Source organism: Arachis hypogaea, chromosome 11 (assembly GCF_003086295.3).
Source record: "Arachis hypogaea cultivar Tifrunner chromosome 11, arahy.Tifrunner.gnm2.J5K5, whole genome shotgun sequence".
Classification (NCBI taxonomy): domain Eukaryota; kingdom Viridiplantae; phylum Streptophyta; class Magnoliopsida; order Fabales; family Fabaceae; genus Arachis; species Arachis hypogaea.
In genome coordinates, this window is record NC_092046.1 from 131027478 (window position 1) to 131038615 (window position 11138).

Sequence of the window (11138 nt, forward strand, 5' to 3'; positions counted from 1 at the left end):
TTTGGTTAGTAGGTGCAATCAGTATGCTCAAACTTCATTATAGTTATTATCAAAATTTGTAGTATTTTTTTTGTCTTACTTTGTCTCAAATGTGAACTATTTGAAATTATATATTAAATTTTTAATAATTTTATTTGAGTAAATAGTCAAATTCATTCATGAAAGATCATTTGTTCTCCAAATTGGTCTGTGAATTTTTTTTAATCAAATTCGTTCTTTAAAAATTTTAAGTTAATCGCGTTGGTCTTTTCGTCACTTCCTTTGACGACATCAAAATTTGCTGGTATTACACGTTAGGTGATACTACAGCATACGTCTATAAGTCTTAATTGGCTGCTAAATGGTAAGTTTATGAAATTATATCAAATTAAAACCTAATTGAGGGGACCTTGAGGCATTGGAATCCCTCAATTTGGGGTTTATTTGATCTAATTTCATAAATTTATCATATTAGTCGTCAATTAGGACTACTAGGTGTGTTGTGGTGTTACTTAACGTGCCACATCAACAAACTCTAATGCCGTTAATAACGGAGGTGATTGAAGGACTAACATGAACGAGTAATCTTTCAAGGACTAATTTGATATTTTGACCATTTACTCAATTTTATTTTATATTTAAATCGGATTAACCACAGTTTGATCTCAGTTAGACAATTGAACCATTGAACCAATCACTTGACCGGTTTGGTTTTCATAGCCTTGGTTAGCAATTAAAAATTATCTAGACAAATTTGACTAAATTGTCATCTAATAATTCTCTACTATTAATTTCACGTGAACGTAACTGAATGTGAGTTTTTATCACGAGTGAATCTATTCCAATAAAAACCATAACCCATATCAAATCACTTCTCAAACAAGTGTTATCGAAAAGTGTGCCTGCCCTATCTTAACATGGTGTCCACTTGCTGACATCAGCAGATTCCCATTTCACACTTTTCTTCTGCCATTCACCGTCATGCATTTTGGTAGCCATGTATCTCCTGCTTTTTTACATTTTTATCTCGATTGTTGGAGCAAAGAAAATTAAATTAGTCATCTAACCAGTATTTTCTGCCCACACATTATCAAAATGAATTGCTAATTTGTAATTTCATATTGAATTTGTAAATCTAATAGTATAGTAAAATCATGTGTAAGAGAAAATCAAATTCTTAGTGTTGTGGCTGGGTTATATTTGAAGATAGTGTTTTTATCCTTGGAGGTTTATACTAGGAACCATTACTTTTGCAAAGGTCATGCATGCAGTTTTAGGGTAGATCTACTCACTTTTTTTAATAAGATTTTTTTTACTCATATAATTTAATGTCATGTAAAATATAGGTGGAGCACTGTAGATTCTCATTGTTGCATATAATTGAATGATGTAAAGTAAGATATTTCCTTCATTATTTCAGTTGTCTCAGTCTTTGACACAGAAAAAAATCACAAGAGGATAGTGTGAAGGCAGATTGTTGCGATGGATCTACAAGGCTTGCCTGCGAGTCATGGATTTCACATGCCTGCGGAGTGGGAACCTCACACTCAATGTTGGATGGGTTGGCCTGTGAGTTGCATAATTCACACTCTTCTATTCTTATTTTTCTTAAAGCAAATAGACACTTCACAGCACCAAAAGTAATCACAAGGTTCAATTCATGGTCATAGCTTTGAACATGGTTTCACACATCTCTCATCACAGATGGTTGTTATTGAGACATGACACAAATATAGGAACATAGAGATTGTAAATTTGTGTCCACTATAGAAAATATATGAAACTAGTGTCTTGAGACTCTCAATTTTGTGTACCTGTCTCTTTGTATTTGTGTCGTGTTTTAGCAGCCCAAGGCAGCCTTGAAAAACTAGTGAAACAGTGTTTGGTGGTGGACTTTTGGGGTCTTTTGGTGATTGTTATGAGTACTAGGTTGGTGTTATTTGACAGGAACGCCCAGATAACTGGAGAGAGAATGCTGTTCCTGCTCAAGATGTGTTTGCCAAGGTAGCATCTGCAATCTCAAGATTTGAGGATGTAACTGTTTGTGCTAGTTCTGGCCAGGTTGGTTGAAGTTGTTTGACATTTTCATTATTTGGCTAGTATCTTGAGGAGTGGATTCAGTTGTTTCTGATGATATGGGGCTTTTGATGCTTGAAATTTCTTTGCCATTTTAGTGGGAGAATGCCAGGAGAATGCTACCTGAACATATCAGGGTCGTTGAGATCAGCATGAATGATTCTTGGTTTCGTGACACCGGACCAACTGTGAGTTTTTCTCCTTATACATGGATGAGTTTTCTGATCAAGTCAGATACTAGATGTTTGGATTTCTACACATGCAGAATTTTCATTGTTGACAAAAATTTTCTCTGTTTTGTTCAATAGTTTGTTGTGAAAAGATCAGAGTCTGTAAAGGCAGAGCAAACTATTGCAGGAATTGACTGGAATTTTAATAGCTGGGGAGGTAAGCACTTAAGACCTTTGATATTGGGCGTTCTATTCCCAAACAAAGACTGTTTCTTTTGTGGAATGAATAAAGTACATATGATTTGTTGATGTTATGTCTTCATTATTGTTAGTTCAGCTAATGGAGTTTATAAATCTTTTCCAGGGTTAGAAGATGGATGTTATACTGATTGGAGTTTGGACATCCTTGTTGCTAGGAAGGTGTGTGTAGTTAAATATTTAACATTTTTATTTTTGTCATCTTTTACTCTATTGCAAATGCCTACATGACTTCGCTATCATCATATGTTTGCTAGATTTTGGCAATTGAGAGGGTTCATAGATTTTCACATTCAATGATACTTGAAGGCGGAAGCATACATGTTGATGGAGAAGGTAAGAGTTGTTGGCTTGCTGAATTTTTTAAAAAAAAATATATAAATTCCTGGTTTTCTTGTTGTTTAATATAAATTCCCCCCTATTATGAGGAAATATACACTTTTGATAATTGATGTAAAGTAGACAATGAGTCTGCTTATTAAATGCTATTAGGTTGCTCTTAAACTTCTCTAAGATGTAGTTTCATAGTGCTAATCCTTTCATAAATTAAGTGCTAACTAGGCAGGATGATTGTTTATATGTAATTATGTTCATGAACTTGTGGTTTAAGTTTATTCTTTCGTTTCTATATGTTCTGAGATCAAATGAACTGTGCTTGAATATAATGCTCTGTAGCTATATAGCTTACAAAATTTATAAGTTCTTCTTTTAACTTCAGCAACCTTTTCTTGCTTCAGGTACTTGCCTTACCACTGAAGAGTGTCTCTTGAACAAGAACAGAAATCCTCATATGAGTAAGAACCAAATAGAGGATCAACTTAAGACATATCTTGGAGTCAGCAAGATTATATGGTTGCCCCGTGGATTGTATGGTATATAAACTTGTTGCTGATCTTTTAGACTAAGAATCTTCCTATGAATTGATATTATAATGATCAGAATTTTGAATTTGGTGTAGTCAAAGATTTTTGTAAAGACCATTTATCATGAGGTGCAGTATATGTTCTGATATGGATTGGTGTTTGGATAAGAATAACTCCATTTATGAATAAAAGCCTCGTTTCATTTGTCATAAAAAATGGGCCAATCTAATATGCAGCTTAGTATGCAATATAGCTTAAGAACAAGTTGTACACCCATTTAATGATACCACTCTGGTTCAATAAGTTCAAATCTGAATGTGTGTGTTTTCTAATGCACATTCTGTCTGGAAATTAGTATCTTGTTATTTTGAATATGCTTTTGCTGGTAAATTAAAGACTCCAAAGCTTCACTATTATCGTCTACACATTAGTACATTTTTTTTTCTGCAATGTAATGTTATTATTACATTTATACTGATTAAAGCAATTTCTGCGCTAGGAATCTTATGCTCTTATGTAGAGATGATGTGAAAAATATTGTGATACAAGTTTTAGGTTCAAAGTGATACTTAGATGTTATTCATTCCCTAAGATCTGATTGAGAAGTATGCTGCTTTTGTACAGGAGATGATGATACTAATGGCCATATTGATAACATGTGCTGTTTCACTAGGCCTGGTGTGGTTTTGCTGTCTTGGACTGATGATGAAAGTGATCTTCAATATGAAAGATCTATGGAAGCCTATTCTCTGCTTTCTAATGAAACTGATGCCAATGGTAGAAAATTTGAAATCATTAAACTCCATGTTCCTGGACCACTATATATGACAGAGAAAGAGGCAGCAGGAATAGTTCAGGTAAGCATCCAAGTTCATATTTCTTGTCTTGTCAATAAAAAATATAATTTCTTCAAAGTTGGATATTATAAAAGAAAGGTATCATCTTATTATTTTATTTCATTTGAAGACTTATGCTAATATTTTGCAAGATTTAATACAAAGTTTTGTCACCATCTATAACAATTCTTGATGTATTGAGGCCATTCTGTTTCTTAATGGGAAATTGATTGGGCATATATCAAGTCATAGCCCTCTATTTTGGTTAATACTAAGTTCTAATGTTGGATAGTATCTACCAAGTATTATGTGTGATGTTTCTTTGATGGAATTTCTCTCTGTTTATATGGAAAATTCAGAGATATGAACCAGTTCTGTTTTGTTAGAATGTGGTGGTTTGTGATCAGGTGTACAGTTTAAATTGAGATATCCTGTTTCTTTTGATGACTTTGCTAACTGATTATACCAAAAAACTTGTCTACCAAGCTTAGAGAAATGTTGATGACTGAAGTGATGAATTTAATTTACACACTTCTGACTGAAATTATTCAATATTCATGCAACTGCTGTTGAATCAGTTCACTCAATGTCTTTTCTGAACTTCTAATATAACTATTTTTTTCAGGGTGATGATGGTAAGGCAAGACTTCCAGGTACTAGGCTTGCTGCTTCCTATGTGAACTTTTACATTGCAAATGGAGGTATCATTGTACCACAATTCGGAGATAAGAAGTGGGACGATGAAGCTGTTCGAGTCCTATCAAAGGCCTTCCCAGATCACAAAGTAAAACTGCTTGTTAAAATGCTATTTTTGTTGAAGAATGTTTCACCAAATGGTTACCTTTCAGAGTGAAATATTATTTGCAATAATTACTTCAGCTTTCGCGAATCAAGGCGTTATCCTAAACATCTGGAAGAATACCAAATTTGAATACCTAAGAGTCTATTTGGTTTATGTATTTTATTTTCAATGTTTTTGGTTTTCAAAATTTTTTGGAAGAAAAAATGAATACAGTACAAGAACAAAATTTGTGTTTTGTTCTCTCTCTCTCTCTCTCTCTCTCTCTCTCTGGGGTTCTTGATGTATTTTTTTGGTTACTGACATTCTTAATTGTGGCTAATATCTAGGTTGTTGGAATCGAAGGTTCAAGGGAGATTGTTTTAGCTGGTGGAAATATACACTGCATTACTCAGCAACAACCAGTCTTTTGAGCAAAGTACTGTCAACGTTTGTTCACATGAGTGTTGTATTTGCATTGAAATTTGTAGTCTCTGGATCATTGATTAAACTGCTTGGTTCATTCCATTAATCTTCAAATGATTGATCCACATAGAGGCACAAAAGTGTGTTTAAGTGCATTGAAATAAAATGTAAACTGGCATTTTTCAAGTTGGAAAATCTAAATGAATGAATAAATTAGAGATTTCTAGTTTTTACTTTGTAAAGGTACTTGAATGCTTCCAACTATGATATACCATGTATCTATGAATTTTTTTTTTTCATTTTTCAACTCAAGTCGTCCCTCAGGTGTTGTTATAATTGAATTTCATGTAAGTTTGGTATGTTCTGTTGAAGCAAAATCTTTAAAGGATTATACAATATGATCCTTAAAGTAGAATCAAATTTCTTCTTAAATCTCTTAATCTTTAATGTAGTTTAGGATAGTTCTATTTAGGCACAGATGCATCTTAGCTAAATCACCTGATAAATTTACCAACTATGAATGAGGTCTTACGTTTAAAATAGATATAGAAGAGAAGTTGCTATATGATTTTAGATTGATTATCACGTACAATGGAAATAGAATTGTGTTCTAACTTCTAACCGTCTATTTCATTATGTTCGTTTAACTCGTAAAATACAAAATGGAATTACTAATTGGAGAAATCAATTTTCTTTTCATAAAGTACTTTATTCATACAATGATATTTATTTTTTTGGGTCAACTATTCATAGTACATAGAAAGTAAGATAATTAATTCTTTTGAAAACTTTGGCTTGGTCTGGCTAAGTTTCAAACTTTTGGTAAGGTTTCAATTAAAGTTTGAATTCTGACCGTGACTAAATCATTAAATTGGGCCAAATAAAAGTTAGGCCAATATCCTTAAATATATTTCAGAAAAAAAATAAAAAGAGCAGCACAGAAAATTCAATAATGGTTGACTTGGGGACTGGGGTGGAGTGTAACGGAAAAAATCCATCCAAAGAAGAAGGGGCGCCCAAAAATAAAAAGAAAACAAACAGGTGTTTGGTTCAGATTCCAGAATCGCGCGATCCAAGAATTGGAGCTCACTCAGCTCAAAATAAAAAAATAAATAATAATAATAATAATAATAAATTGAAAGAAGCCTGAGACTCACACAAAACACACGCATATAAAATTACAAATCTCTCGTTACTCAAAAATTTGACGTGGAATCAGGTCTTCGAAATTCGACTTCTGGTTTTGGACACCTGATTTCAGTTGGTTACATTACATTACGTTACGCTCTAATAGGGAGAGAGATAGAGTGGTGTTATAATAAGAAGAAGAAGAATGGGGTGTTCATTTTCTGGTTTGAACGCACTTTACGATTCCGTTAACGGAGGCGGAGATGTTTGGATCAACGAGAACCGGTTCCGTATCGTCAGGCAGCTCGGTGAAGGTGGCAACGCCTATGTCTTCCTCGTCAAGGACGTTCCCGCCGACAACGTCTCCGGCGGTTTCTCCTCCAAGCTCAAACAGTCCTCTCACATTTCCGGTTCGCTCTTTTTCTCTTTTCTCCTTCACTTGTCATTGCTTTGAATTGTGCTGTTTCGTTGCTGTTTTCTGAAATCGGCATTGTCTAATAGTATCGATGATGGATCAGATCTGCGTGATCTGTGTGAGTTTGGTCATATTGCGTTATGATGTGCGATTCTTTTTGGATCTTCGAAGCCGTTTTGTTCTCCGATTTTTGTCGGTGCCGTTCGATCTGGTGAAGTTAATTGCTAATTCGAGCTTCCTGCTTCTTGTATCTGTAAAATGCTGCCGCTTCGATTTGGAAGAGAGTTGTGTGTGTGCGCTATTGTTCATTTCTGTAATTTTGAAAGTAGTTGTGGTAAAATGATACTGTTTGTCCCCTTGGTGATTGATACGGATTGTTTTGTATATTTCCTTGCTCATTCAAGGGTTGGAAATAGGGGTTTCTATTGCATTTTGTCAACTCTAAGTTTGAATCTGATAATCAGGGATGAAGAAAGTGCTCTTTCATTGTTGTAATACTTGTCTTTTTATAAGATTCTGAATAGGTGGCACACATAATTTGATTCAGCGGAGTGAAATTGATACATTGCTGATGTGTTTTTATGTAGAGGACGGAACATATGCTATGAAAAAGGTCCTCATCAAGAGCAATGAGCAGCTGGAGTTGGTCAGGGAGGAGATCCATGTTTCATCACTGTTCAACCACCCAAATCTGCTCCCGCTTCTCGATCATGCAATCATTTCTGTCAAGGTAAGTAGTTACAGCAGCAGTCAACACCCGTTCCTCTCCGAATCATATCAAAAACATAAATTCATCAAAACAAGAAAATGGTTTGTTTATTCAACCTCCATATTTGTTCTTTAGCTTTGGCTATGTAATTGGATTTATGTCCTGAAGTTGAAAACATGCTATCTGCTGGGTTTGGAATTCAGCAGTTTCCAGATACTATGTATGAAGGCTGTAGAATCCAATGCCTTCTAGGGGATACCTTCTATGGGCACTTGAACTATGCCTTGACAAAAAAAAAGCATTCAGCTGTCAGTATTTGGTGTTTTATTTTAACCGGTTTAAACTGAAAGTAATTCATCTTTCCTATGTGCACTTTGAATGGAAAAAGGACGGGTATCTGGTTTTTCTTGTGGATGCTCATCAAAAATTCTTTTGAGATATGTGATTGCGAAGGGATTAGAATGAGACTCTCAAAGCTTTTCAATGTAATGGGATAGAGATATGTACCAAGTGAGATCCTGCATATCATGGCAAAGTTGATTCTAGTCTATTATTCAACCTTTTAAAATTGGATTATTTCGATAAGAATTGCTTCTTGCTTATGGTATTATGTCTTTGAAAACATAATATCACTACTAATGGTGCTATTTTACAAGGACCTTTATCTATTGCTGCTACAAGATCTGGTTTTCCAAACTTGGTTGGAATTATGTATAAATTGTGTGGTATGATGTGGCATTGCTAGTGTAGTTTCTTAATTGTTCTAAGTTGATAAGTGATAATTTCACTACATGGGAATGAAAATGATGTGAATTGCAACTTAATTGTTCCTTCCCTTGTTACAGTTGTTGTGCTTTTATATTTATGTTGAACATGGCCCTTTTGTTGGCAGCCTACTCCACAAAAATCTTGGAACCACGAGGCATACTTGTTATTTCCACTTCATTTGGATGGAACACTGCTAGATAATACCAAGACAATGCAAGCCAGGAAGGAATCCTTTCCTACCTCGGATGTTCTTCAAATCTTTCGACAGGTAAAAGAACTTTCTTCTGTCATGTAATTGGCTTATTATAACCAGGGATCAGGTATCTCAAGCATTATAGTTGCAATTCAAGATTTTCAGCACATGATACTTTTTTTTTTTGGATAAAAACATATGTTACTTGTTTGACATCTATTGTATCCTTTTCTGATTGTCATGAATTTCATATATGTATTTACCTAGTAATTCTTTGGAATAGGTTATTTTCTCTGTTAAGAATCAAATTGAAGGATAAATATGGACATCTCTGGCCTATACTGCTTTTATACTACTTTTACATTTAGAATCTAAGAAGCAACCTTTCTTTTTTAAAATAAAAAAATAAAAAATAAAAATATTAGTTTGATTCAATATACACTTCTTTATATTCTAGAGTTCTTTAGTACTCTAAACTGACAAAAGTTTGATTTCTTCTGAAATCCTTTTAGCCCTGACAAATCAACTCAACAGCTTTGTGCAGGACTCAAGCATATGCATGGTTTAGATACTCCATATGCTCATAATGATGTCAAACCTGGTAATGTTCTCATAACACATAGAAAAGGACAACCGCCTCTTGCCATACTCATGGATTTTGGCAGTGCTCGTCCTGCCAGGAAGCACATTGGTTCCAGATCAGAGGCACTCCAGTTGCAGGTGCTTTGTTCAGCCCCCTTTTTTTTTCTCTCTAAATTTTTTTATAAATGAAATTCATGCATTGTGCTAACCGCATATTAGATTTATTGATTTATTGATGCTTTTGCCCCATTTGTAGTTTGTGAGCTTGTATTTCCTAATATTGTAGAAACTAGGCTTATATGCATCAGCAGGCTAGTGTGAGATCATTTTGATTTTGTTACTCCACATAATAGCTTCTGTTCCATTTGTAAATACTCAATTGCTTATCTACATTCTCATTCGGGTTTTACATGTATGGGAGGATTGTGTTTCAATTTCAGTCATCTGACCTTCTCTTTTCCTATTTTTTGTCTTCCTGTGTAGGAATGGGCAGCTGAACACTGTTCTGCCCCTTTCCGAGCTCCGGAGCTGTGGGAATGCCCAAGCCAAGGTGATATAGACGAGAGGACTGATGTTTGGTCACTAGGATGCACATTATATGCAATAATGTGAGAATTGATTTTTCTTTTGTATGTGTTTAAGCTTTATGTTTAAAACTTTTTACAATTTTGCTGCCTTAATGGCATTACACCATGCATCTGTTGATGTACTTGAGTTATGCAACCCCACGTCCCTATTGACAGTGAATACTAAAGAACAAACTCATGTGCAAGCCATCTGTGCATAGATTATTGATTTGGGCAATGCTCATGATCAAAAGATAGAAACACATGAAGTGAAATCTGCTGGCTCTGCACTTTAGTTTTGTTTTGTTTTGCTATCCAAGGGTTGTTCCTTGACATTAACCATTGATTTGGCACTCCACCGAAGTCCAATGGCAGAGTTGTTTACTGTAATGAGAAAATAAATGCGTTAATTTGTAAGATAATACAGTGTAATAATTATTATCACTTGATTGATTTTTGCAGGTATGGGGTATCTCCATTTGAATATGCACTTGATGAGCCTGATGGAGACCTCCGATCAGCTGTTTTAAATGCTAAAATCAAATGGCCAACTGAACGTAAGTCTCAATATCCAGACGCTCTTCATCAGTTTGTATCGTGGATGCTTCAGCCCCAGATTGCTGTGCGGCCCCGGATAGATGATATTGTTATTCATGTTGATAAGTTGATTGCAAAGTTCTCTGGTTGAGTTACTTTCGGAGAGATTTAAGAGAACAGTTGAGGCATCGTTACACATTGCAGTTGTTAAAATTTCATGTGCCTTCCCTATCTATTGAGATAGATAGAAAAGGAATAGTTCCCTGCCTTAGTTTTTATGTGTATCTTTATATTTTTTTTGTGGTAGTCTAGGTAGTCGGGCATTGGGCTTAATTATTATTTCGGTAATTTATACATAATTTTGTCTATTGTAATTTATGAAATGGCCAGTCTCCCTGTAATCTTCAGGATTCATGCGCATAAATGGCATATGGTTTATTTACTTATTTATTGATGTGTTCTTTTCATTTTTAGCCTCATATTTTCGCTCACCTAGTCACTTTCCCAATATCCGGACGAGTCAACGGTCAAGTCTGTGTTTAACAGCTTTATTGTGGTTCTACGGGTATAACAGTTCGGCTAACAAATTAACTAACTGACTTCTGCCAACTCATTATTGCTAACTGTATCTAACTACTTTGTATCTTTTGCTGCATTAACATATATATTAGATATATAATTATTTATTTATTTTTATCTAATAGATTAAATTATTTTGCGATAAATAATTTTATAGTATGAAATTAAAATTTTTGTGACAGAAAAATTTAAATTTAAATTTTTGTTAGTCTATTCTTTTGAATAAAGATAGAATTTTAGTATAAAACAAAAATAAATTTATGTATAATTTAGCT

The 11138-nt window shown here is 34.3% G+C and overlaps 2 protein-coding genes across 3 annotated transcripts; both read left to right on the forward strand.

Moving 5' to 3' along the window:
- Positions 1–856: 856 nt before the first annotated feature.
- LOC112722636 (agmatine deiminase) lies at positions 857–5628 on the forward strand. 2 transcript variants are annotated; one of them, XM_029290264.2, is made up of 11 exons: positions 857–970; positions 1400–1548; positions 1927–2040; positions 2154–2243; positions 2364–2442; positions 2590–2645; positions 2741–2819; positions 3221–3355; positions 3971–4203; positions 4808–4966; positions 5311–5628. In XM_029290264.2, exons 2-11 carry the CDS (start codon positions 1462–1464, stop codon positions 5392–5394), a joined length of 1116 nt encoding a protein of 371 aa, XP_029146097.1. In that variant the 5' UTR covers positions 857–970; positions 1400–1461; the 3' UTR covers positions 5395–5628. The 2 variants fall into 2 exon arrangements, with proteins under 2 accessions (XP_029146097.1, XP_025629526.1); XM_025773741.3 differs by having other exon boundaries at positions 961–1257.
- A 688-nt stretch (positions 5629–6316) lies between these two features.
- On the forward strand, positions 6317–10730 carry LOC112722637 (uncharacterized). Its single transcript, XM_025773745.3, has 6 exons — positions 6317–6924; positions 7517–7659; positions 8531–8674; positions 9134–9319; positions 9665–9789; positions 10210–10730. The coding sequence occupies exons 1-6, from the start codon at positions 6720–6722 to the stop codon at positions 10433–10435; spliced, it is 1029 nt and encodes a 342-aa protein (XP_025629530.1). The 5' UTR covers positions 6317–6719; the 3' UTR covers positions 10436–10730.
- Positions 10731–11138: the final 408 nt, after the last annotated feature.